The following is a 27,835-nucleotide window of genomic DNA, read 5'->3' as shown; positions in this document are numbered from 1 at the left end:
CAGGGAGCTAAAATCAACAAAGGGTGTGCCTGTACATCAAGGAGTATTTCAGGCAGGACTGCACGGAGGGTTCCAATAAGAAATGGTGCACCAAAGTTATCGTTGTTATTGGAACAAGGAGGTTAGCCTGGCCTCTGATTGATACATGGCTAGATTAACCTCGCTGCGCCTTCTCTGTGACTGACTGCAGTGTGATCTAGACAGGGGAGGAGGAAAATGAGTACAAAACAAATCTGGTCTATTTCTTGTTCTGACCCACTCCATCTATCCTTTACATCTTTGGCTGGCAGACGACAAAAAAGGGGCGAAATGATTGTCTGCCCTTGCTTTCACGGGGGGAGGGAGGGTGGGAACGGGGTCCTGATGATATGTACCCAGAACCACCGGCGACAATGTTTTAGCCCCATCAGGCATTGGGATATCAACCCAGAATTCCAATGGGCAGCGGAGACTGCGGGAACTGTGGGATAGCTACCCACAGTGCAACGCTCCAGAAGTCGACGCTTGCCTCGGTACTGTGGAAGCGCTCCGCCGAGTTAATGCACTTAATGCACTTAGAGCATTTTCTGTGGGGACACACACACTTGAATATATAAAACCGATTTCAAAAAAACCAACTTCTATAAATTCGACCTAATTTCGTAGTGTAGACATACCCTTTGAGACATTGTCAAGAGTAGGGAAAAAAGGTATTTTTAAAAAAATGTTAGTCAATACAATTTTAGACACCACTTAGTATTTCATGTAGCCTTTAAAAACATGTTACATTCTGTCTACACTAGATGCTAAGAGATTAACAAAGACATGCAGGCAAATGAAAGACAGACACATGGGGTGGGTTTAATCTGCAGGCCACAATTTTATTCATTATACATTTGGGAGGAGCACTACAATGCCCACTCCCTGCTCTCACGAGGCATTTAATTGGTTCCAGTACAGGTTACAGGGTTTTAACCACAAACAATACTCAGGGTAAACCCTCCCCAGCCTATCCTGCAGCCTCAGTCCTGTTGAGGAAGCTCGCCACAATCTCATGAATAATGGGGGGATGGAGTGACAGAGGCCACAAGGATGGTGGGGAGGTGTTAATTTGCAAATATTTCAGGTCCCTCCCCCACTATGAGCGCCAAGTTCAGCAGCAAAATCCCATGTCTAATTTACCTAGGAGCTGCCCCTTTTGTCCTTTATCCACACTAGACACCGGCTGCAAGTTGCAATGAATCAGTAGTCTTACCAGCATTATATGAACTTTTTATTTATATTGCTTTCAACCTAACTGTGGCTTCAAGAGGCCTCATGCCAATTTGGCCATAATGGGAAAAATTCCTTCCCAATCCCTAAAACAGGCTATTGGTCAGACCTGCAGCTTCATAAGCAACATGGCTCCTAATCTACAACTAAGAGGAGAATAGACAGGGCAGCCAACCAGAGAGTAAGAGGCTTTTGAAATGTCAGGCCTAATTTAAATAAAAGGAGGGCACACAACAGCAAAATCCGATGGCTCCATACCACACCCCTCTACCCAGCCAAAGACTAAGTGGAGGACCGAAGGAGTGGGAAGGGCAACCTCCATCCTGCAACACACAGACTCTGGGATTCTCCCATTCCCTGCTGTTCAGCCAAGGTTCTCCCCTGCTGAAGGCGGTGGGAGGGGACAGTTCTAAGGTCATGTAGCTAACATTTTCAAAAGAACACCTCCCCCCCCCCAAGTCTAGACATGATCCCGGATTTAGGGAAATGCCAGACTAAAGTTGTTTTTTGTGTCTGCAAAATTTATAAATATTTGAAAATATGGGTTAATTCCAGAAGGGATCACTATATGCTAGATTACTGTGGGGATACGTAGGGAGGAAAGGCACAATATGTAGTTTTAGTAGCAAATACTTTTAATAGTCTAAAAGAGTTGTGTGCTTAGACACTAGTTCATCCTGTGCACTGAAAGAGGTTGGAGAGTCCTGTGGAAAAAACAGTATGTGATCATATAATTAAAAACTATATCATAAACAATAAGCACAAGGTTACACAACAAAAAAAATACGTTAAAAGAACACTGAGGTTGCAAAGTCAAGCACTCAAAAGTTAGGAAATGCCAGAATTAAGGTTGCCTGTGCATGCATATTATATAGATTCATAGATACTAAGGTCAGAAGGGACCATTATGATCATCTAGTCTGACCTCCTGCACAATGCAGGCCACAGAATCTCACCCACCCACTCCTGCGAAAAACCTCTCACTTATGTCTGAGCTATTGAAGTCCTCAAATCATGGTTTAAAGACTTCAAGGAGCAGAGACTCCTCCAGCAAGTGACCCGTGCCCCATGCTACAGAGGAAGGCGAAAAACCTCCAGGGCCTCTTCCAATCTGCCCTGGAAGAAAATTCCTTCCCGACCCCAAATATGGTGATCAGCTAAACCCTGAGCATATGGGCAAGATTCACCAGCCAGATACTACAGAAAATTCTTTCTTGGGTAACTCAGATCCCACCCCATCCCATCATAGGTCCCATCACAGGCCATTGGGCCTATTTACCATGAATAGTTAAAGATCAATTAATTACCAAAATCATGTTATCCCATCATATCATCTCCTCCATAAACTTATCGAGTTTAATCTTAAAGCCACATAGATCTTTTGCCCCCACGGCTTCCCTTGGAAGCCTATTCCAAAACTTCACTCCTCTGATGGTTAGGAACCTTCGTCTAATTTCAAGTCTAAACTTCCCAATGACCAGTTTATATCCATTTGTTCTTGTGTCCACATTGGTACTGAGCTTAAATAATTCCTCTCCCTCTCCAGTATTTATCCCTCTGATATATTTATAGAGAGCAATCATATCTCCCCTCAACCTTCTTTTAGTTAGGCTAAACAAGCCAAGCTCCTTGAGTCTGCTTTCATAAGGTAAGTTTTCCATTCCTCAGATCATCCTAGTAGCCCTTCTCTGTACCTGTTCCAGTTTGAATTCATCCTTCTGAAACATGGGAGACCAGAACTGCACACAGTATTCCAGGTGAGGTCTCACTAGTGCCTTGTGTAACAGTACTAAAACCTCCTTATCCCTACTAGAAATACCTCTCCTGATGCATCCGAAGACCGCATTAGCTTTTTTCACAGCCATATCACATTGGTGGCTCATAGTCATCCTATGATCAACCAATACTCCAAGGTCCTTCTCTTCCTCTGTTACTTCTAATTGATGCGTTCCCAGCTTATACTTAAAATTCTTGTTATTAATCCCTAAATGCATAACCTTCACTTCTCACTATTAAATTTCATCCTATTACTATTACTCTAGTTTACAAGGTCATCCAGATCCTCCTGTATGATATCCCAGTCCTTCTCTAAATTGGCAATACCTCCCAGCTTTGTATCATCCGCAAACTTTATTAGCACACTCCCACTTTTTGTGCCGAGATCAGTAATAAAAAGATTAAATAAGATTGGTCCCAAAACCGATCCTTGAGGAACTTGTAAAATACATTACAATGTGTGATAATATTTTAAAGCAATTTCAGGATAGTGAACATACTGTTTTGAGGTGTGTGTTTGATTTTTAAAAAACTAACCTGATCATTTTCACAAAGAGAATTCATTCACTCTCTAAAACAAACCACCCTGTTGTCTTGTAGACAAGATCAGACATTGCAGCTGTATTAACTGAGGAAGATAATGTGGACAATTTAAAGACACTTTGCTATATCCTTTATGCATATTAAAGAAAAGCAGTAAACTCTAGGATTTCTATCAACTTATACAGTTATCAGATGTCACTGTTCATTTATTGCCTATCTGATAGTGCCAGACCAATGGCCCCCCAGAAAGAGACTGCAGAAAAAGTAACCGAAGGATCACTGGCTTATACTGCTGCCAGCTACTTTTCCTGAGCTTTAGTTCCCCATTTTGGGGGAGTGAAGAACAACTACTGCAATTACTACACTGAATATGTTTTTTGTCAAAGTCGAATTCTGTTCCAAAGGCAAGTAAAATGTCACTTCACAATTGTACTGTTTGATGTGAATTTCATTTTATATCTATTTCCCAACCCAATGTTAATGTAATGTGTATATCTACACAACTGAATAACCCCTCTAACTAGTATCTGCACTATGCAAATAGACAATTTTCATTACTTTGAATCTATAATGATCAATTATTACTTATTTCTGCTCTCCCCTACTCCAGCTCTCTTTCTGGCACATATTGGTTATTATAGTACCTAATATAGGCCATCTTTATGTCATGAGCTCATATTCATCCTCCAATTATCAAGAGACTTATAATTTATTCACTTCTTTCAGTTCATGCATGCAATATTAATTTGTGAACAGTTCACACTCAGAGGTTTGATAAAATACTTTTATTTATTTCCACACAGAAGTTTGTGAAGCATTTTATATATTTATAATCATATTTCTGAGTTTGGATTATGGATTCCTAGTCTTGCTGTTCCTTTTTTTAAATTAAAAAGATGAAGCAATTCAGAGTATGTTTTACAAATAGCTAACTGATCACTGTTTCTACATTTAGATTCAAAGGATATTAATACAATATTACAATGTAAATAGTCATTTTCTCCACCCTTTATAGATTAAATTTTGTGTTTACTTCAGGGTGGATTTGATTTAAATCATGATTTAAATCACTAGTTAGGAAGACTTGATTTAATCATGAATTTCTATATAAAAAGTGCATTCTTGTTCGTTGTTATAACCTTAATACATATTCTTCACAACTCAGAGATCGATGTAGGTTTCATTTTTAGAAGGTACACACTATACATTTTTAAAGTGATTTATGTTGAAAACTTTTCAGATTGCTTTTACAGCTACATCAGAAAATGAATGACTGTTTGGTTATTTCATTTACCAAAGGTAACTGAAGCAGATATTTATGAAGTCATTGGGAGGTGAACTATCTCCAGTTCAACATGTTAATCATTAATATTTGGAGGATTTTCTTGCCATGCTGTATTAGAACAGACAGACAGACATTTAAATTATTTTAGTTAACTATTTCTCACCTCCATGTGTGTATATATATTAATTTAAAAACATTTTAGCTGTTAATAAGCATGTTATCTCTGGAGACACAAATGCACAGTTTGAGAACTGCAAAACTAAGCATCTCTGATGGTATCTTCTAGACTGAGCCCCACTGGGTAGATAGAAAGATGAACCTAAATCATCTATACAGAAGCCCCTGGAACCCCATAAGATTGGGTCCCTAATTAATGAACTATTGGAACTCATTTACAAATCTTTTCTTAAATATTACATGAATATATTGTCTCATACTATAGAATTTATAATCCCTATTCCATGATGAGATATCTTTGAGCTCATGTATCTATCTTTAGATAGTTTTTTCCCCCCAAAATCCAATTTAAATAAAAAAAATCTGATTTTTTTTATTTTTTAAAAATCATTGATTTTTATCCACCCTAGTTTACTCCATCTCACTAAATTCCCTTTCAAAAACCTTAGCCCTATCCCATGTTTCTTCCACTTTTTTTTTTTATTTATTAATCTTCCTACCTTTTCCCTTTCCATTTGTTTCTGCTTCTATCCAAATTAATCTGCACAAGGGCCAGGCTCTGCTCTGATTGTGCTTTATTAATTTGAATATTGACTTGTAAAGGCAATGGAAAAAAATCAATGTTGCATTATATTAAGCAGAGTCCAACATCCAGTATTAAGGTCAGAGTCTGGATTAAATTCTGCCATGCACATTTTTTTTTAAATGTTTACAAACAATGGAAAGCATTTCTTACTTATCTTGAACAAGCAAAAAAAGGTTCAAAAATTAGTATTTAAAACTGCCACTTGAAACAAATACAAAAGTATGAATTGTCATTTAAAGCATAAGATTTCTATCATTTTAATTTTCTCAATACTCTGTCTGAGATTCTTCATATAATGTAACATTCTATAGACCACAACTGAGCAAAAACTGGAATTTCCATCACCTGGGAGGTTCCAAAATGTCAACATCTGTTTTTATTCCAAATTGGGACAGCAAGTCAAAATATTAACAGTTTTACAGAATGAAAGTTTGCAAAAAAGTCTATTCAGAAAGGTCAAAATATTTTGCTTCAACACTTTCTACTAAAACAAAATGTTTCAACATTCCTAAATTAAAATATTTAATCTTGAGTCAGTTTAAACATTGAACATCTACTTAAGGTGCCACAGTGCTTCATGGGAGCTGTAGTTTGGTTGCCTCGTGCCCTCATTCTTCCCTGTGCACAGGACTTCCTGGCTGGGCTACATCTCATGATGTGCCATAGTCACAGGATTTCCCATATGTCATAACGGGGGGGTGGGGGGGTGGGGGTGGTGAAGAGAGAACTGCAGTTAATCAAGGGAGATGTAGTCTGGACAAAGAACCCAGCCTATAGAAAAGAATGGAGGCATGAAGCGTCCGAATTACAACTCTTTGAGCACCATGAATGCATCAAGTGATGGGAGGAGAAGATTTTATTTAATTGCTTAGACACCAATGATGGGAGCCTAACTAATAAACGAGAGCAATTCCAATTCCTCATTTATGAGCATAAATTCAACTTAGTTGGTATTACTGAAATCTGGTTAGAAAATTCACATGATCAGAAATTTTAAAATTGCTGGTTACAATCTATTTAAGAAGGAAGGATGTAAAGGCAAAAGGGGAGGGAAAGTGGCACTCTACAAAAATGGCATCACCTGTTTCCAAGTCACTGACAATTTGGAAATAAATGATCTTGAATGTTTATGATCCGTGTTCTAACACAAGATGAAGCACAAGATGTGGTACTAGTTGGTGTCTGCTACATACTACCAAATCACACTAGAGAACAGGATGACCGGCTCCTTAGCCACAGGGCCCCGCAGCTAAAACCCGGAGCCTGAGCCCCAGCACTTCCCACGGGGCTGAAGCCCTGACTCCTGAGACCCTCTGGAGAGCTGAAGCCTGGAGCAGCAGGGCTGAATTCCAGAGACCCAATGATCCCCACAGGGCAGAAGCCCTGAGCCCATGGGCAGAGTTGGAGGGTGAGTGGGGGAGACACAGGGGTGTTGTCCCACCTGCCCCTGAAACTACAGTACAAGAGAAGGGCAGACCCAGGGCAGCTCCACCCACCCCCTCCACCTCCTTCTCTCCCCGCCCCCTGGCCAGGTCAGAGCCACAGTGCAGGACAACTGCTGTTCTGTTTGGTGCCATGAAACAGGCAGCTGCAGTGTTCCCTTGTCTCCTGCTGCTGCTCCTCAACTCCAAGCCCCTTTGCTCACACAGCCAGTAAAATCTGCCTGGGCGGAGGCACCTGGCTCGGTGGCTGGCAGAGCCCTCAGGGAACAGGGACCAAAGGGAAGCCCTCCCAGCACACAGTCCTACCCCCCTCCCTGCACCCTGAGCTATCCTCCTGCCCGTACACAGCCCCCAGATACTCCCCTCCCTGCACCCTGAGCTATCCATCTGCCTGCACACAGCCCCCAGATACCCCCCTCCCTGCACCCTGAGCTATCCTCCTGCCCGCACACAGACCCCCGATACCCCCCTCTCTGCATCCTGAGCTATCCTCCTGCCCACACACAGCCCCCAGATACCCCCCTCCCTGCACCCTGAGCTATCCATCTGCCTGCACACAGCCCCAGATACTCCCCCCCCCGCATCCTGAGCTATCCTCCTGCCTGCACACAGCCCCCAGATACCCTGCATCCTGAGCTGTTTTCAAACTTTTTGAGCTGAGCCCCCCACCTCTGAGTTACAATTTTTGGTTGTGTCCACCCTCCACAACCCTGACAGGCTGGGTGGCCTGCTGAGGTGAGTCGGGGGTATAGGTGGCACTCCCTCCCCAGACTCCACCATGCGTAGCTGCCTTGAGCCCCGCTGGCCCCTGCCCACCCCAAATAGAAATCAAACTACACCTATGCCCAAGCTCTCACCCCCTCCGGCCCAGAGCCTCAAGTGCCCCTCTACCCCGCTGGGCCCTGGAGTTTTTATAGCATGTTGTGGGGGGGCCTCAGAGAAAAAAAAAGGTTGAGAACCCCTGCTCTACACCACCTCCCACTGACCTCAGACACAGGGTGCACAGTCAAATGAAAGGGGCTATTTCTGGAGCACCTGTAAGCTCCAACAAATTTCGAGATGCTAGAAATTCCCTTTGTGGCCACTGGCAGAAGTGTCTCTTATAGTTGACTATTATATGGGAGTAGGATGGCATAAAATTGGCCTCAGCATTTGGGAGCTGGAAATAGCTCCTTTGCACACATCCTTCCTCTGCTGTGCCTATTGCTTCTTAGACACATCTGAGAATCCAATAGGTACATGTTTCACAGATGCATTGTTTAGGATATCAATAAAAAAAATTATATGACCCAAAAACCACAACCAGAGCCCTGCTGTGATAGATACTGCTCACATATGTAATAAAAATAGAGTCCCTGTTCCAAACAGCTTACCAGCATGTGACAAGAAGCAACAGGCTGAGAAAAAACAAACCAAGTGGAATACAAGGGAAGCACAAGGTGACAATTATGTTTAGCAGCCTTGGTGCACTAACTGCCTAGACACTGGTGGCACAATAAGTTCACAATGTTTTGTAGAAGTAAAGCATTAAATACTAAGTATTTTTCAATGATTACCTTAACTATAGCCAAATAATCTGACATTTTGTATTATATAAAAAGCTCTACTTTCAACACCTTTGCCAACTAAAATCAATACGGCAAATGTTTTTCTGTAATTCTTGGGTAGCATTTATTAAAGTTGATATGTTCCCGGACAGGAGCCAATTAATAAGGGTACTGTATTGGTTTAACTATAACGTGGGCATTTCTACTATACAAAAATAGTAAGAGCTATTAAAATTGGTATATAGTTCCCCTAAGATAGATATATAATAATGATTGTATAGTTTATAGTTAGCAATTTGTTGTATTTAAATAAAGCTTTTTGAATGTAAACAGTTTTTATTTAATAGTATAACAAAGCTACAGAAAACATCCTTATACCTTTTCTAACATTTTAGTTTAAGTTAATGCAAAGCAGGGATCAACTGTTCACCAAAAATACACTTTTTGGAGTTTACTCAGGTAATTGCTCTCCAGGACTTTGGACTAGACTTTGTTATCTGTGATTTCTTTGAAGAATCTACTTCAGTTTCTTCTTTCTGTATTAGATGACAGATATTTTTGACTACAAAGTTCCTGGTAACAAAATAACTGTATTCTTGCCAGCAAGTTAAAGAAGTATGGGCTGGATGAATGGATTATAAGGTGGATAGAAAGCTGGCTAGGTTGTCGGGCTCAACGGGTAGTGATCAACGGCTCCATGTCTAGTTGGCAGCTGGTATCAAGTGGAGTGCCCCAAGGGTCGGTCCTTGGGCTGGTTTTGTTCAATATCTTCATAAATGATCTGGAGGATGGTGTGGATTGCACCCTCAGCAAGTCTGCAGATGACACTAAACTGCGAGGAGAAGTAAATACACTGGGTATATAGGGTAGGGATAGGATACAGAGGGACCTAGACAAATTGGAGGATTGGGCCAAAAGAAATCTGATGAGGATCAACAAGGACAAGTGCAGAGTCCTGCACTTAGGACGGAAGAATCCCATGCACTGCTACAGACTAGGGACCGAATGGCTCGGCAGCAGTTCTGCAGAAAAGGACCTAGAGGTGACAGTGGACGAGAAGCTGGATATGAGACAACAGTGTGCCCTTGTTGCCAAGAAGGCCAATGGCATTTTGGGATGTATAAGTAGGGGCATTGCCAGCAGATCGAGGGACGTGATCATTCCCCTCTATTCGACATTGGTGAGGCCTCATCTGGAGTACTGTGTCCAGTTTTGGGCCCCACACTACAAGAAGGATGTGGAAAAATTGGAAAGAGTCCAGCGGAGGGCAACAAAAATGTTAAGGGGATTGGAACACATGACTGATGAGGAGAGGCTGAGGGAACTGGGGATGTTTAGTCTACGGAAGAGAAGAATGAGGGGGGATTTGATAGCTGCTTTCAACTACCTGAAAGGGGGTTCCAAAGAGGATGGCTCTAGACTGTTCTCAGTGGTAGCAGATGACAGAACAAGGAGTAATGGTCTCAAGTAGCAGTGGGGGAGGTTTAGGTTGGATATTAGGAAAAACTTTTTCACTAGGAGGGTGGTGAAACACTGGAATGAGTTACCTAGGGAGGTGGTGGAATCTCCTTCCTTAGAAGTTTTTAAGGTCAGGCTTGACAAAGCCCTGGCTGGGATGATTTAGTTGGGGATCGGTCCTGCTTTGAGCAGGGGGTTGGACTAGATGACCTCCTGAGGTCCCTTCCAACCCTGATATTGTATGATTGCATGAAAACTACTCTAGACCATAACCTATACTAATATAGTTGACTTTTCCCCTAAGAAAAGGGTACAGTATCCTAGCTCCTAAAGCCACTGAGAGGGACCACTGATACAACTTTTATAGCATACATATTGTTATGCCTTGGGAACCAGATTCTCAAATGTTTGTTTTGGAGTCTATAATTTTAATGACTAGTGCATAATAAAACACAAAAAGAAAAACGTAGCATATTAACTTCAAATCTTAAATAAGCACTTCAGTTACAGAAGTTGTAGTTGTAATGTATTTGGTCACTGAAAATAAAAACACTCATGTTTGCCTAATACCAATCTAATCCATATTAGTAGAACGTTTAGAACAGTAACCATTATGTGAAATTAAAAATAAACAGTTCTCCCTTCCACATCGCCAGGAGATTTTACTATTACCAAATCTAAAGGTCAAGTTTTAAAAAGTAGATTTTCCTTTCTCTATGCCCTACCAAAACCTTCCACTGTATGTAAACAAAAATATTTTCTCTGCAGTTTTAAGAGTAAAAAGAGGGCATCACAATCACTGCACATGCTTGCAAAAGTGCCATGGGTTGCATTAGTTTCTCTACCTTTAGGGCTCAGACTTTTGCATAAAGCTGAACGGGCTTCCACTGACTATACTGCCATCCTGCATGGGAATTATCTCCAACAAGCTTCCAAAGAAATGTCTGCTGCCTTAGGAGAAAAAAAATTCCTTTAGACTCCACTGGAATTTCCCCTTTTGGGAAGGGGCGGGGGGTGAATGGGATCTGTGTTTGAGTTTCTTCTAGCCATGGTCCACCACAAAAGGAAGCTGCCTCAAACTCCCATTACCAACAAGGCGGCCCATTAGTAGGGCCTCAAACACAAGAGGCATCTCCTTTTGGAGACTGTCCTCCTGGTAGTCTTAGCTGTGAGAAGGTTCTGCTAGCAGTGTACCAGAGAAGGTCTTATTGACTAAAAATACCCATGACAAAAACGTAACCTTAGCAAAGTAACAGACAGGTTGAAGGCAATAAACAAAAATTCACAAAGCGCACAGCCTATCCTTTATTTTTTACTAAGAAACCCCTGACTTTTACTAAGAATCCCTAGTGGGGGCTGACTTCCAGCTGCTGCTCCAGTCCCACGCCACTCCTCCTGTGGCATTGACCCAGCCCTGGGGACCTCTGCTACTGCTCTGCTGGCCCCAGCAGTGGCTGATCCAGCAGCTGATGCTCCTGGGTGGGGGCTGACAACCACTCCAGCCCTGCTGCTGAGGCAGGCTGAAGATGTCACAGAAGTCCGTTGAAGTCATGGAATCCATGACCTCTGTGACAGAATCAGATCCTTACTTATTGCATTTGCAGAACAGCCAAATAGCCCGTTTAAAGTCATCCCACTGCTAGGTGCTCTGAAGCAAGCAAAGAGTTTGTTTACACTAGAAAAAAGTGTTCAAGATTAGATCAGGGTTAGTTACAAGATCATAGCAAGCCCCAATCTAGGCTCAACCACTTTTCTTAGTCTAGCTGTAACACAAAAGAGATCAGGACTGAGGGAACTGGAGATGTGGATGCATGCCCCTCAGCAATTTATAGGGATACGAGAAGATGCAGTAGGGATTGTAGTGAATGGGAAAGGGAACAAAGGTCAGCACTCTACCGTTGAGCATAAGGGTAGCATCAGTTTTCACCAACTATTGTCCTTTTCTAAATTAAATGTTTTATTGGTGAAGTAAACCATAAAGGAATAACCACAATCAAAGAAGAAGAAAGAAAGGTAACAAAGTCATATTTACTCACACTGGACAATAACTTATATTTATTCACTGTTTATGTTGTAAGTAAATATATTGTTCAATGTATAACATATATGTACATTGGCCTGATTGCTTCTGAATTATATAAACATAAGGTAAATATTCACAAATAAAGTTATGCTAAATAAAGTATTCATACTTAGTTTTGACAAATGCATTAATTTTTAAATATTGCTACTTTATATCTTTCCTGTCCTTCACAGAAGCCATAAAAAACTTAAAAAGCTTTAAAAAATTAATATCTCTCTACTAGTAGGATAACTAATAGTTCCTGATGGTCAAAATACTATTATTGTCTCTTTATTTTCATTATGTAATTAAAGCAAACCTTCTGGTCCAATTCCACCCTACCTGTTAATGTTGTGCCCCTTATTTATATCTGATATGAGACAACAATTAAATAAAGTAATTTCATGTCAAAGAGGAACACAAAACAATGCATTCAGTAAATTAAATGTTCCTATAACTTGCACTAAAACTGTCTTAATGCTAAAATTTAAAGACAGCTCAAAGTTAATATGCTAGAATGCATCTCAATAGTGATCAGAAACAGAGCAAGAAATGATCAGGATAACAATGTATTTTAATGTATTTTGAATTTATGTTAAGGAATGCACCGTAAAACATGTCACTTTCTGAATCACAATAGCAGAATTTTATCTAAAAGTAGCTGTATTAAGAAATATGTTAACACTTACTGCCTCCTTTCCCTGTGGATTCTTAGTCTTTCAACTGCTGAGAATTTTTGGCAAGTGTATATAGAATAAAATATCCTCTTTCCCATCACCAAATATCATACAGATCAAGATCAACATTAATATTCTGAATTTAACTTTTTGTAATTGAAACAGATAACATGATTAAGGCTACGTTTTAGTCTCGGGTATTTTTAATAAAAGTCAGGTCATAGGCAGTAAATAAAAATTCACAGCCTCTGACCTGTCCATGACTTCTATTATAGCCCACAAGTTTTAGTTAGGGGTAGAGGGGCTGCCTGGGGGTGCCGCTAGTGCTTGGGGGGGAGGGGCGGTGCCACGGGTGGCGGCATGCAGCCCAGGACCCCCACTGGCCTTGGGAGGGGGTTGGCGGGGCCAGCAGACTCCCTATCTGGTTCCATGCCTTCCCTCCTCCCGCAGCAGCAGCAGAGTTTGGGTGTGGGAGGGCACACAGGGTTGGGGCACGGGACGGGGTGAGGTGGGCTCTGGGCAGCGCTTATCGGGGGGCTCCCTGGAAGTGGCGACATCCCCCTCGCTCAGCTCCAAGGCAGAGGCGTGGCCAGGCAGCTCTGCACACTGCCTCTGCCCAGACTGCTGGCTTCGCAGCTCCCATTGGCTAGAAACCGTGGCCAACGGGAGCTGCAGGGGCAGTGTCTGCAGGTGGAGGCAGTGCACAGAGCTGCCTTTCCCCTCCCACCCCCCCGGAGCTGAGTGAGGGGGATGTGAAGCCCACCAGGTAAGCACCGCTCAGAGCCCATCTCACCCCGTCCTGTGCCCCAACCCTGCCCCCTCCCACAGTAACTCTGCTACTGCTGGGGGAACGTGATGCGGTGGCCCAAGACTGCCCCAGCAGCGGCCGGTACGACTGGCGCAGGGCTGCCTGAGCTGCCTATGAGCCAGGCACACTGGCCGCTGCAGAAGTCACAGAGGTTAGGGAAAGTCACAGAATCCAAGACTTCTGTGACAAATTCGCAGCCTTAAACATGATTAACAGAGCAGAATCACTGATCGAGGTGCCAAATACTTTATTTTTACACTCTACTGCTGCCACTAGCTCTGTTTTATTGAACTATGTTATCAGCAAGGTGTGTATTTTTTCTGCTTTTAAAAAAGTATTTAACAGGAATGGTGTTGAAATGAAAAAGTAACCAATGACTTTCTGGCAGAGCTTAGCTAACTAGAGTTTAAAAGCTATTTACATTGAAACTCTGTAGAACATACACATCCTGTATTTTTTTCAACTTACTTTTGTTTATTAATTTCATCAAGTGTTTCTATTCTGATCTAACAAACTGTGTACTAAACGTGCTTTGTTCTCTACTACTTCTGTTTTTAACATGGGAATATAATTTACATTTAGCACTATGAAGAAAATGAAAAAGCAACTTTTGGATTGACAGCAAAGGAAAAAAATGTATGCACACATTTGGAGTACTGCTCCAAATCATCACTTTAAATCAGTCCAAACAACAATAGTGATAGGGCACCCTTAAAACATAACCACAATTGTGCACAAACAGCAATAAAATGGTCATCCTCAAGTTTATACTGTATAGTAAGAAATGCAGTCACAGTAAATATTGAGGGCCAGATTCTGCTCTCAGTGGAGTTACTCCAGATATACATCAGTGTACCAGAGAAAAATCTTGTCTTGTATATTAACTCTTATAAAGGGAATACACTGAGGGAAAGCAGATGGGAGAATTAAATATATAAACCTCTTATGTATTGAGAAAGAATCCAGCTTGCACTCTTACCTCTGCTTTTAACCCCCTACAAAGGTAGGCAGATAGCTGCTCACATAAATTAATTCTGTTTCCTAGACTTAAGTGAAATGCTTGACATTTTACTATAGCTACATGTGGATGGAGGAGAAAGGAAATGGAAGCTGTTGAATTTCTAGAAGAGTTATGCAGAATACTATAAACTGAAAAGTGGGGTGAAACCTAGTCATACGTAGAACACTAAGGCTGTATCTATCTATATATAAAAAGTCTGTTTTTTACAGTAGGATAACTAATGCCCCTTAGCTATCCTGCTGTAAATCCTAGTGCAGCCAAGACACCTGTAGTTTTTACTGCAAGGTAGCTAGGCAGGGTCAACACTATACCTGCCCCTTCTTAATCTTCCAGTAAAACTACAATGCTACATATATTTCTAAAAAACTTTAAATAAAACTAAGGTCTGACAAGAAGAGTACTATACTTACAGATGAAAAAGGGTGTGGACAACTTTAACACTTGTGACAGGGTCACGCCGGATGGCTACAGGAGGGTAATAGAAGGCAGATATTAGCCCTAGGTAAAGTAAGTCCCTTTTCCCTGGGTAAGGTAACAGGGAAGGTTTCAGAACAATCAGGAACCTTCTGGAGACAATTAAGACAGACAGGCTGATTAGAACACCTGCAGCCAATCAAGAAGCTGCTAGAATCAATTAAGTCAGGCTAATCAGGGCACCTGGGTTTAAAAAGGAGCTCACTTCAGTTTGTGGAGCATGTGTAAGGAGCAGGGAGCAAGAGGTGCTCGGAGCTGAGAGTGAGAATGCATACCGTTGGAGGACTGAGGAGTACAAGCATTATCAGACACCAGGAGGAAGGTCCTATGGTGAGAATAAAGAAAGTGTTGGGAAGAGGCCATGAAGAAGTAGCCCAGGGAGCTGTAGCTGTCGCACAGCTGTTCCAGGAGGCACTCTAGACAGCTACATTCCACAGGGCCCTGGGCTGGAACCCGGAGTAGAGGGCTGGCCCGGGTTCCCCCCAAACCTCTCAACTCCTGGTCAGACACAGGAGTTGACCTGGAGTGTGGGTTCACGAAAACAGCCGAACTGAGGGCTGCCATGCAGCTCCAAGGCAAGCAAATCTGCCAATAAGCGCAAGACCCACCAAGGTAGAGAAGGAACTTTGTCACACACTATACTGCTTTTTTGTTTCTTTATTGATTTTACAGGATTTTACCAAGAATAAATAAAGCTGTAAGCTCCAGTTTCCTTCCAAATTTATCAATAGTCTGAATTTTATGTTTTATCATCTTCTAGAATCTTCAAGCTTTCTTCAGTTTTTATGGACCAATATAAGCAGTCTTGATCACTAAACACCATATTTGCTCATTTACAGAGCATATTTTACCTTCTTGCACTGCTGCATCTCATTTGACACAGCCAATGGCAGCACTTGCATCTCTTCTGTAAACTATAATTGGTTTGAAGAGGGGTTTGTATTTTTTTTAAACAGTTAATTCTTGAAATGCCATGAAAGTTTAAAAAATAAGTTGGAGATTGTTTCCTTGATCATTTGTAGCACTCCTTACAATACTGCACATCCAGTCTCATTTATCATTGTAGCTCTCTTTATAGATATATAGTGGAGTCGCATCTTACTAGGGTTAGGTTCTAAAGTCAGCGTGTAAGGCAAAAATCGCATATAGTCAAAATTACCCTTGAAAATCCCTTAAATCGCAAACCAGAGTGCCGCAGGGTGGCCAGGAGCATCGTCTATGATTAGCAGCACTTTAAAGTCAAGTCCTTTCTCTTTGAGGTACCGCGTGACCTCTGGAATGAAACACTTGTGGAACCAACCCAGAAATAATGCTGCTGTCACCCAAGCCTTTTTATTTGATTGCCAGAACACAGGTAGGAGATTTTTGTTCTTGCCTTGTAGGGCACGGGGATTTGCAGCCTTGCAGAGCAAGTTCGGCTTTATTAAATGCCCAGCTGCATTGCCACAGAACAATACAGTCATATGGTCTTTAGCTGCTTTGAAGCCAGGAGCTTGTCTTTTTGATTTTGAAGTGTAAGTGCAGTTGGGCATTTTTTTTCCCCCAGAAGAGCCCAGTCTCGTCAGCATTAAAAACTTGTTCCTGAAGATAGCCCTTTTCTTCTATGATTTTCTTTAATTGTTCGGGGTAGGCTTTTGCTGCCTCTTCTTTAGCAGATGCAGCTTCACCAGTAGTCTGCACGTTTTTGAGGCTGAAGCAGTTCCTAAAACTGTTAAGCCAATCTTGGCTGGCTTTGAATTCCTTCTCATCAGAAGGCTATCCCTCTTCGGCAGGAGGTTTCAACAGAATGTAGAGGCTGTCTACACTACACGCTGAATCAGCGGGCGGCGATCAATCCAGTGGGGATCGATTTATCGCGTCTAGTCTAGACGCAATAAATCGACCCCCCAACCGCACTCCCGTCGACTCCTGTACTCCACTGCAGCAAGAGGCGCAGGCAGAGTCAACGGGGGAGCGACAGCAGTCAACTCACCGTAGTGAAGACACCGCGGTGAGTAGATCTAAGTATGTAGACTTCAGCTCTGTTATTCAAGTAGCTGAAGTTGCGTAACTTAGATCGATCCCCCCCGAGCGCATATAGTTGAATTCGTATAAGTTAAATGCGTGTATGATGCAAGTCACCTGTACACAGAAACAGTTTCCTCTTTCAGACTTTGTATCTGTAAGATTAGCTAATTATAAACTTTTAATTCTAATATTAAACCCTTGCATTTTTTGAAACTGGCAGATTATTAAGAATGAGACATCTGCACCCAATTCTCTCTCAGCTATCACTTAGAATTACATAATTACCAATTTCTTTAAAATATTAACTTTTTAAAATGCTTTCTTTAAAATATACTCACAAAAATGTGATAAATAGATTTTCCCTGCATCTGCTAATATTAAAGGCTTATCCACAAAACTGTAGGTCAAAGTGACAAATTTAAATAACAATCCAGAGAATAGATAAAATCTATTTGTGATTATTCTAGTACAGGTCAAATAGAGGATGTAAAAGACTATCACTATGTTTCTGTAAAAATTCTACAAACCCAGGAGATCTCAACTATTCTTTTCTTTTGGTATTTTCTCCTCTTTGGGGTTTTATTTGGTGTCAGGTCTGCTAAAGCTCTACATCAACTCATGAACAATGGCAGAATACATCCCAAAGTAGAGACTAATCTTTGAGACGGAGTATTTGGAATTTCACTTGTTCATATGGTGTTGACAGGGCTTTCATCCACTCCATTTCTGTGTCTACTCCTGCTAATTATTTTTCTTTATAAACATTTCATCCATACTTCATCATGGCATTTGTGCTATACAAACACTGACTTTAGCTGTGAAGGCAAGTAGCTTCCTCTAAGGGAACAAAATCACTGTCTTAGCCACTGCTAAAGACCATGAAAGAAAAATTAAGAAAAAAGAATTTAAAGTATATCTTTGGTGCATGCAGCCCAAGTTCACCCAAAGATTATCCCAAGGCCATTCCCATCCCCAGGTTTACTGCATAAGGGCAACCAATACTACTGATCAGCCTGCAAAATAAATCAAAGCAGGGCTAGACAACTTTTTCATATACAAGCAAGTGCCAATATCAAAGATAAAGAGGGAAAAGACAGCACACAACATGAGGTCCCAGTTAGTGCTAGTGAGAAGCCAGTTCCTATCACTAGCTTCTGCAAAAGAAGGCGGCTTAGTATTCCTACCATGATGCTGTCCCTAGATCTTTCTGGTGATCTCCATCTTTCACATAGACCTTTGTCTTCTAAGTGTCTGGTAAGTCTGAAACACTTTCCTATCTCTAGGTGTTCTTGTTTTCCTTATTTCATCCCAGAATCTTAAGGAGAGAAAGTATCTGCTACTCCCTACTCCTCATTCCTGACTGCAGTGAACGAAGCGGGAGATGACATACTGGAAAGCTCTTGTGAAAATATCATCCTTGATATTTTTAAAGTTTTTTTTTAAAATATAATTTTCCTCTTAAATATTCATTGAAAAAACATGACTAGAACTGAATTTAGCATCAAGCAGCTGGTGTAAAAGGCTGTGATTTCATCCCAAACCAAAGCAGATATATTTTCATAATATACTGTAAAAGGGCAATGCAAGGATTAAAATATATATCTGTAGTGGCAAAAAATGCAATTCTTTGACAAACTATCATGTCTGATGGCAGTTTAGACCAGAACAAACGAACAAAAAAAAAGCCTTGCGCTAATGGGGGTGTAGTTTTCAAGCTACATACGGGAAAGAGAGTTCAATGAAAAGTATCTTTTAAAAAAAATTACTACATTCAATAGCAAAAGTGAGGAAGTTACCAAATTTTGCAAAGCTATATAATAAAAATGAAAAATTACTTAGCAAACAGCTGCCATCTGAATTGTGATCAATTGAGGCAGCAAACAAGCAAATGTTGTTCAGCATTTTAGTGCCAGAGAGAGGCTGGAGGCTTCCCAATCTCCCATCCCTCTCAGTCCCTGTTCACCTGAACCCTCCAATCCCTCACTTCCCCATCCATCCCTTTTAACCCCTCCCTCACTACACTCCAACTTCCCTCTCCTTATTTCCACCTACTCTTCTACCCCTAATCACCTACCCTTCCCAGCAATCACTGCATGTATAATTTGTTTTCTTTTCAGAAATAGTTCTGGTGACTTCTGAATATTCTGCTGTACTCAGCTTACATTTCCCCAAAATGAAAACACTCCATGTTGGAGCAACATGCCTCCTTTTTTTTTTTTTTATTAATTATTATTTTTATTACTACTTCAAAATTCTGCTCTGGGTTGGATTTGAACTCACAATGATTATGCGGAGTGCAGATTCATTGGCTAGAAAATTTCCTTGGCGCTACACAGGTCCTGTGAATCTTAGGTGCTGGAACACCTAGCTGGAGAAGCAAACTATATGTAATCTGATTTCCCCCAAACAGGTTAACAGACGTCATGCACTTTGTTTGGATAACCCTCAACCATTGGAGAGCCTGGTACAATCTCAGCCATGGTTTATATCTATCTGTGTCCAAAAATTGGCTACCAGAATAAGTGAACTTTAAGGAAAAGAAAAGAAAAGAAAAATACTGGGCGCTGTATCTCAGGAACCTTTTGTTCAAATAACCCCAAATTTAGTTCACTAACCTAAACCATGTACTCCTCTGAGGTACACAATTTCAAGACAATCCGATTCGTCATAAATATTTTAGAGCACTTTGAACAGTAGCACTATAAATAGAAAGTTGGTCTTAATCTTAACTATATTTGTCAAACTATGTCAACAGACTAGACTTCCTGCTAGGAAGTACTGTCGCAGAAAAAAGGCAGTAATCATTAATACACACCAGAATATAAAAGGATATCAAAAACTGGAAGATGGTTCTAAAAACAGTTTTGAAATTGTTTTTATTTTCTTAATGAAAACTTTCTTGAAAGAAATTAGACTTGATCAATACACTTCTTTAAAGATATTGCAAGAAGATTTTTGTCGGAATCTAAAACCACATAAGATCCCTAAGCATCTAATAACCCTTAAAATGTTCATACAGAAATATTCCAAAACAAAAGGTTACATCAAAAGCTTCCCTGTACACAGGAACACTCTTTTAATACCTTCATATTAGATGCCTCAGTTTCCAGTTTTGTAAGATGATTTGAGTTGTCCTCTAGTTCTTGTCGTAGGTTTGAGTTCTCCATCTTTAGCGCCTCAACTTGCTTTAACAACTGATCATACGAAGCTGCAGCCATCCTGGGCTACCCCTGAACCTAAAAAAACCACAGATTTTTAGTCCAAGTGTTTCAGAAAAAAAGCATTGTGAACTTTGAGGCAATTCTACCTCTCTTCTCTTCCCCAGTTTCTAAAGTTTAATATGAACATTTATTAAATTACTAAATTTATAATCAGTATGACAAATTCAAGGAAGAAGGAAAGACAAGTTGTTAGAAGTTTTATATCTGCTAATCTTAAAAGTACATAAATAAATTGATCAGGAAATATTTATTTAGATATATGATGCAATATCCTTTACATGGCTGCTGTACAAGAAGTTAAACACAAACAAGAAGGAGAGAAAGTATGGGAGAATGTTTTTGTGTCTTAGTTTTGTGAGGACAAAAAGTAAAGTAAGTGAAAGGAAAAAATGCTCTAAGTCTTAGGGAGACTTACTGACATCAGGGAAGGCTCCACATTACACACAAGGCGTTGACAAGTAAATTGGCAATTACCTAAATATTTATATCATGCTCATCACTGCAATGTAAGCAACAAGAGGAAAGATGTGGCCAAGGTGGTATGAAAGCCATTAGGATAATATTCTTTGCTCTTTGTGTATGAGCTGAGTAAAGACTTATTAACAGCTCATTTTTAGAACAATCAATAAGCATTTATAAACTGTTCCTGAAAGACATTCATCACCTACAAATCTCAGGAAGCCACTGGGGATTTCTGGGTGACCAGCACCTCTCAAGACCAGGCTTATGGAGACTGTAGGTCAAAGGATAACAAATATAAATATTCAAGAGACTTAACACAAAACATCTTAAAATAGTATCAAATGTAGCAGCAGTCCCAACAGAGAGGTTTTGCAACTGTAGCAGTCTGTACTTCTAGAGACCTGCAATATATTTCCAACACTATGTGTGATCTGATTGCACAGCAGCAGAAATAACTGATTATTTTTAAAATTAAGATATTACACATAGAAAATAGGGAGGAAGAGAGCAGGAAAGGTAAGAAATGACAAAATAAAAGGTTGATTATATTGTTATTACTAACATTTTTATCAACAGAAGCTGTAATTGAAATAGTACGAATTAACAATACCACTAGCAAATCTACATGGATTGGTCAGTAATCTTCATTTGTGGGAAAGTAATGATATTTGTGATTCCAGCCCAAGATAGCACCACTGCCATTCACGTATCCAAATGCACGTTTTTCTGCCATTTTGTAATAATTATATTGCAAAACCAAAAGCAAATTGTGTCCTATGATGACTTTAATAGTTAGCACACAGTAAGAATTGTGCAACTAACATTCAGTAGTATGAAGTAATGTAAATAGGTTGGTCAAATTTGATATATTTCAAAATGACAGTTAATCTCTTAATCATCTGCCATTCAGCAGAAAAATACCAGGCTTAACATTTCATACATGCACACCATCTTATCACCTTGTCAACCTTACAGAAAGAATTTCCTATCTGAATATGTCATAAGACATTAAACCCACAAATCAAAAGAGGAATATAGAAGGCTTAGAAGTTGGTATATTCATCTTCTAGTCATGACTGTGCTACTTTGGGAATTGCCTTAAATCTAAAATTTCAGATTTAAAATCTTGCCTTGAATACACTGCATACATGTACAGTCTGCAAACTATTCAGTACCTTCAGAACTGTACCCAAGACCATCTAAAAAACTAATTTGTTGTAAATTTCCAGTATACACTTTGAAAAGTCTCTCTAATCGACCTAAGTTTATTTAGCTCACTCGATGAAAACAAAGCCCACACTGATGATCAGAGGAATAGGAATAAAAGTACATGGATGCTATCTGATAAACCTTCTTACCCTCTGATTTTAGGAAGCAAACTTTCACATCCCAATCATCTCACCTCATTCAAGAAGCTGGGCTAAGAAGGGAATGAATCATTTGAGGAACTGATGCAGTGAGAGGGTGCAAGAGTGTCCCAGAAAAATCCCAAATTTCTTCCATGCTGTGCTCACATTAGGAATGAGGCTCCATTATGGAGAAATTAAGGCACTCTGAAATCATTAGCTCTGCTCAATGGAGTCTGTGTTGATAAAAAGTTAATTCTACCTAAAAGGCAGAGTGATGGTAAATAGGTTGTTTGATTATCGTATGTGATGTTATGTGAACATATCAATATTTATATAAAACTGTGCACACACTCTCCCATTTTACATTCGTTTTACACATTTCATTTATTTGTTAACTACCTGCCTACCTAAGAAATACAACTAATAACTGCAGTGTTCCGTTTCTTTCTATAGCTACAGTGAGCAATCCCACACTAGTCCTACACTGGACTAGATCTATGGACTTCTCCATCTCTAATTTCTACAACAGTATTTTATCAGTCTTTAAGGCTTGTAACGTCAACAGCATCTCAGTGTTCATTTCAGGTTATACGATTACACCAGGTGGCAAATTTAATTGATCATTTGCTGCACCTTTGAAATGTCAGGAAGACAGATACCTCACCTTGCCATCTGTTTATTAAAGAACTGCATTTTAAATTTAATCAACAGGTGGTGGTATTATGAGTATTGAGCATCTGCATCAGATTTTATTTATTTATTTTATAAATTGGGTTGGTCAGTGGTGAGAGGGAGAGTAATGAATATGAAACCAAAGGTCAGACTCTGCCGGTCTTGCTCATGCTGATGGTCTTTACTCAAGCATGTAGTCTCCTTGAAGTAGGTGGGACTAGTTGCATAAAAGAGTTATAACATCCCCAGAATTCAATGGAGAAAAATGGAAGATGAGAGGATCTGAACAGAGTGGAAGAATGGTAAGTGGATAACCCTAATTAAAAGATTCTTAAATAAAAAATGAGCTCAGAGTTTGTTTGGGGTTTTTTTGGGGTAGGGGTGTTAAAATCCGTAAAGTTCTAATTATGAAAGCTTTTTAAAAAGGCAATGTACCTTTTGTGATATTTATCACAAAGAAAGTAAAAAAAATAAAAGATTGTTCAATATACCAAAACTCAGTGAAATCTGAAACAGGTTGTAAACCAGGTAGATTAAATGCAACTCAAATTGGCTATAAGTTTTAATATAATCAGTCCCAAATCCAGTAAACGATATTAGCCTTTAATGTGTCTTTGGACATAACATACTGTGGGGTCACTTTATCAAATGAAAGGGGGAAAAGTTCCACCCCTAAAACACAGTAATAAAATCAGTCCTTTTGGAAAGTCCCTCAGTGGCAGGACTAGGTACTGAATGCTCTCAAGTAACCAAGTTAAGAGGGGAATGCAGCACATGGTTAATTTGAAGCTTGCTTTTCCCCATTCTGCTCTCAGATTAATTCAACTGAGCCAGCAAGCCTCAGAGCTGAATTTAAAAATTGACTTCAGCTGTCCAATTTTGTTTAATTGCCTCAAATTGTTGCTATTAACCAGAAAGCCAATATAAAAATTAAAGAGTGTGGGTTCTCAAAAAACTGAAGATTCATTGAAAGCTGAGGGTTTTGTGGAAGTGCGTAATTTTCATTGGGGGGGAAGGAATGCATTTTGATAAGGGCCAAACATTCTGTTTTGACATTTTGGAACAGAACACTATAACATAAAATAAATTTCTAAATGAAAAATTGACTTTAATTTAAAAAAAATCAAAACCAGAACAAAACATTTTGATAGACATGAAAACACTTGATAAATATTTCCTGTCACAGGAAATTCTGAAAAATTTTGGTTTGTTCTTTTCTGGAATGATTTTTTTTTTTTTTTGAACTTGTAGAATTTCCCATGAAACAGAAAATCTGGTTCTCACTCAATTCTACTACTCACATTTTTTCAGTTTCCAAATTTCTCCATTTTAGAGACACTGATATTTATTAGCTTGCTCCTATATTTCTGTAAAATCTTGTGTGAAGAAACTCTCATACCAGTCCACACACAAACAGAGGATTATTGTATGTATATGCAGGGGAGACATGGAGCCACTAAAATACCGGACATAATAGCTATGCCTTTTTCCTCAGCAAGGTGGAAATAATTCCTTAAAACAAACCTAAGAAAAAGAAGAGTCCCTTAGTCTAGAAACCATCATCCCTAATTCAGAATTCATTTATAGAAAAAACTATAGGGACTTCCCAAGCATTAAACATAAGATCAAATTTCCAAAAATATACATCAAGACTCCAGTGTGTCTTGCAAACCAAGGCCACATGGAAGTGAGGGCAGAAATATGCTGAAGGCACAGTTCCTCCTTGCATGATCACTTCCTGTTCACTGAAAAAGTAAAATGACATTTATAGAAACCCTATACAGTGACCTATAAAGTGAGAGAGATCCTCTTGTCCTGAGGAGCAGGCTGAACCAGATGATGCCTGGCCCAACACTGTTTGCAACTGTGGTTAAGATCTTTGCTTTCAAATCTGAAAAAATACAGCTAAGCTAATCAGACCAGTACCAAATTTAGCAGTTGGAAAAAAGAAAATGTTACAGCCTGATTAACACCAGTGTTGCCAACTTTGTGATTTTTATCAGTCTGGCAATATTTAGTGTTTTGCTTCAAGCTCTAGCTACTGGAGTCAAGTTCTTACATGAGAACCTCAGCTTTTATGATTTTTAAAAATATGCTTTTAGAGGTAGAGAAAAGCTTTAAAATGTGAAACGAGTAACGTAAAGTCTTAAAAGCCAAAAAGCAAATAAAAAGAACTCTACATTTTATTTTTAAATTCATGATTTTTAAGCCAAATCTCATGAATCTTCAGTGTTGACAATATTGTTAGCCACCTTTTTCTGTGAATTCCACAATCAGGAAAAACCAAGGCTCAGTTATGATCCACCAAAACCTATAATCCCAAGCAATTCACTTTCTCCTCTGTTGCAGGGGGCCCAAAACCTCTGAGAAAACAGACAACCAAGAGTCAGCTCAATGAGGTAACAGAACTACAAATTTTTCTAGTATAATCATAGACTCAGACTTTACGGCCAGAAGGGACCATCATGATCTAGTCCAGAGGTGGGCAAACTACGGCCTGTGGGACCCTCCTGCCTGGCCCCTGACCCCCTGGCCTGGGAGGGTCACCCCTGGCCCCTTCCCCGCTGTCCCCCCCTCCCCTGCAGCATCAGTGCACCATGCCACCAGCACAAGGCTCTGGGCGGACAGGCAGCGCAGCTGCAGAGCCGCAACCTGACCCGGTGCTCTGGGCGGCACGGCTGTAGCGCCGCCAGCCGCCGGTGCTCCAGGCAGCGCAGTAAGGGGGCAGAGGGGGTTGGATAGAGGGCAGAGGAGTTGGGCGTGGTGGTCAGGGGGCGGGGGTATGGATGGGGTCAGGGTGGTCAGAGGGCAGGGAATAGGGGGGTTGGATGGGGCAGGGGTTCTGGGGGGCAGTCAGGAATGAGGGGGGGTTGGATGGGGCGGTAGAGGGTGGTCAAGGGACAGGGGGCAGTGGATGGAGTACGAGTCCCGGGGGAGCCATCGGGGGAGAGAAGCGGGGCAGGGGTGGTCGGACAGAAGGCAGGGGCCGGGCCACACCTCACTGTTTGGGGAGAGACAGCCTCCCCTAACCGGCCCTCCACACAATTTTGGAAACTCGATGTGGCCCTCAGGCCAAAAAGTTTGCCCGCCCCGATCTAGTCTGACCACCTGCACATTGCTCACCACAGAACCTCATCCATCCACTCCTGTAATAGACCCGTAACCTGAAGTCCTCAAATCATGATTTAAAGACTTAAAGTTACAGTGAATCCAACATTTACACTAGTTTAAATCTACAAGTGATCCGTGCCCCATCTGCAGAGGAAGACGAAAAGTACCGAAAACTGGCATGTCTCTCTGGACGTGCCAGTTATACTCCTAACACAATAAGAAAACTTGCAGACCATTTAAGGATCACTTCTCTTCATGTCTATTCTGCAGGAGCGACACTTGGATACAATAGATGCCATTTTTTTGACACAGGGCTTCAAAAATATTCCTATCACCTACTAGCTGAAGCACTAAACCTTCTCACCAGAGTGAGAAATAGCTCCACAGCCATGTCTTCCGAAAAAACAACCCCCTTCTCCCCACACCCACTTAAGGGGGCTGAGTATATTTTTCTCTAATGAAAATGTCTGTAAAATATTTTTAATGCCTACAGTCCATTAACAATTACCTTTCCGTTCACCTTTACTCCATTTTTCAGGTCTTAATATTAAATGTACAGTGCTTTTCTTCTGTAAATTTCAAAGCACTTTATAAAAGGAGATGGAGGACGGAGAAACTACAGCACAGAGAGACAAAGCTCTCTACACTAGTAGTAGTAGAAGAAATAGATCAAACAAGTAGCCTGGGACACAACAGGGAATTGAATCTGGGTTTCCCAGGTTCCTGGTTAGCACACAAACCCTGATCATCCAGTCTCTCTCCCCAAGAGTTTAATAATTATTCTTCTATACTGTAACTTCTCCCTCTTACTAATACCCCGTGTCTCAGGTCCTCCACAGCACAACAGGACTTAATATCACTGCAACAACCAAAATCCAGTGGCAACATTAATTTATTCCATTGACAATATAGCACACTAATATATTTGTATCTCTTGCCTGTCTTAGAATGTCTCTCTCTTGCATGTGCATCAGGGAAAGGGGAGCTTTCATTTCTCTGAATGTAAGCTGCCCTGTAGCTCAAAATCCCAGCTCCCCAGCACCTAGCTCCAGTGCACAGTGCAAGGAATAGGCACTGAAATCCAATTAATTCCTTTTGTGAGGAAAGCTGGAGAGCAACAGGTGGTTTTACCTGGTTCTAGAAGGGCAGGGCAACAAAAAAACAAAGTTTCAGAGGCCTCCTAACAGCACGTTTCATGGAAGAAATGCTGAATTCAGTAGCATCTGAGAAAAATGTCAAATTCCACAGTCACAGAATTAAGCTATTGCTTGAGAGTGGCTGCAAATTCAGGCAGGTAACAATGCACTGGTTCATACTTTGAAGGTTGCCCCCACAACCACTGCAAGGTACCATGACCAGACTTTAGACAAGTTATAAAGCTCTATTACAGGGGTCGGCAACCTATGGCACACGTGCCAAAGACAGCATGCACGCAAGCCAATTTTTAATGGCACGCTGCTGCCTGCCGAGTCCCAGCTACCAGCCCCGCTCAGCCCACTGCCGAACCCAGGCTGGGACCTTGGCATGCAGGAGCATGCCATTAAAAATCCTGCCCACCTGGGCCCACTCTTCTCTGCCCCTCCATGCCCCCCACCCCCGGCAGCGTGAAGAAGCTTGGTCCTGCCAGCTGCTGCTGCAGAGCAGGCAAGCTCCCCCCCGCCCCGCCTCTTCCCCCAGCATGCTGGGTTCCTGCCCCTTCTCCTCTCCCTCACTGCCGCCAATCAGCTGATGGCCCTTGCCAGCAACAGGGAGAAGCAGAGCCGCAGCGCGCTCACTGCTCCGGGGAGGAAGTGGAGAAGAGATGGGGACGGGGCCATGGGGTGGAATCAGGGCATATCCCCTTCAGCCCCCTGCCATGAGCCGCTCAGGGCAGAGGGCTGGGAGCACCCCCACGACCCCAGCCCAC

General features: G+C 41.1%; 1 protein-coding gene across 4 annotated transcripts in view; it reads right to left on the bottom strand.

The window, feature by feature from the left end:
* APC (APC regulator of WNT signaling pathway) overlaps positions 1-27,835 on the bottom strand; it is a 191,089-nt gene that overhangs the window by 121,954 nt on the left and 41,300 nt on the right. For all 4 annotated transcript variants that reach the window (XM_084627702.1, XM_084627701.1, XM_084627704.1 and 1 more), the window contains one exon: positions 20,198-20,350. In XM_084627702.1, the coding sequence (XP_084483828.1) occupies positions 20,198-20,332 (135 nt within the window). In that variant the 5' untranslated portion in view covers positions 20,333-20,350. The remainder of the gene's footprint in view (positions 1-20,197; positions 20,351-27,835) is intronic.

The sequence above is a fragment of the Lepidochelys olivacea genome (genome assembly GCF_965140295.1).
Source record: "Lepidochelys olivacea isolate rLepOli2 genome assembly, chromosome: 5".
NCBI lineage: Eukaryota > Metazoa > Chordata > Testudines > Cheloniidae > Lepidochelys > Lepidochelys olivacea.
This window is presented reverse-complemented; position numbering and strand designations above follow the sequence as displayed.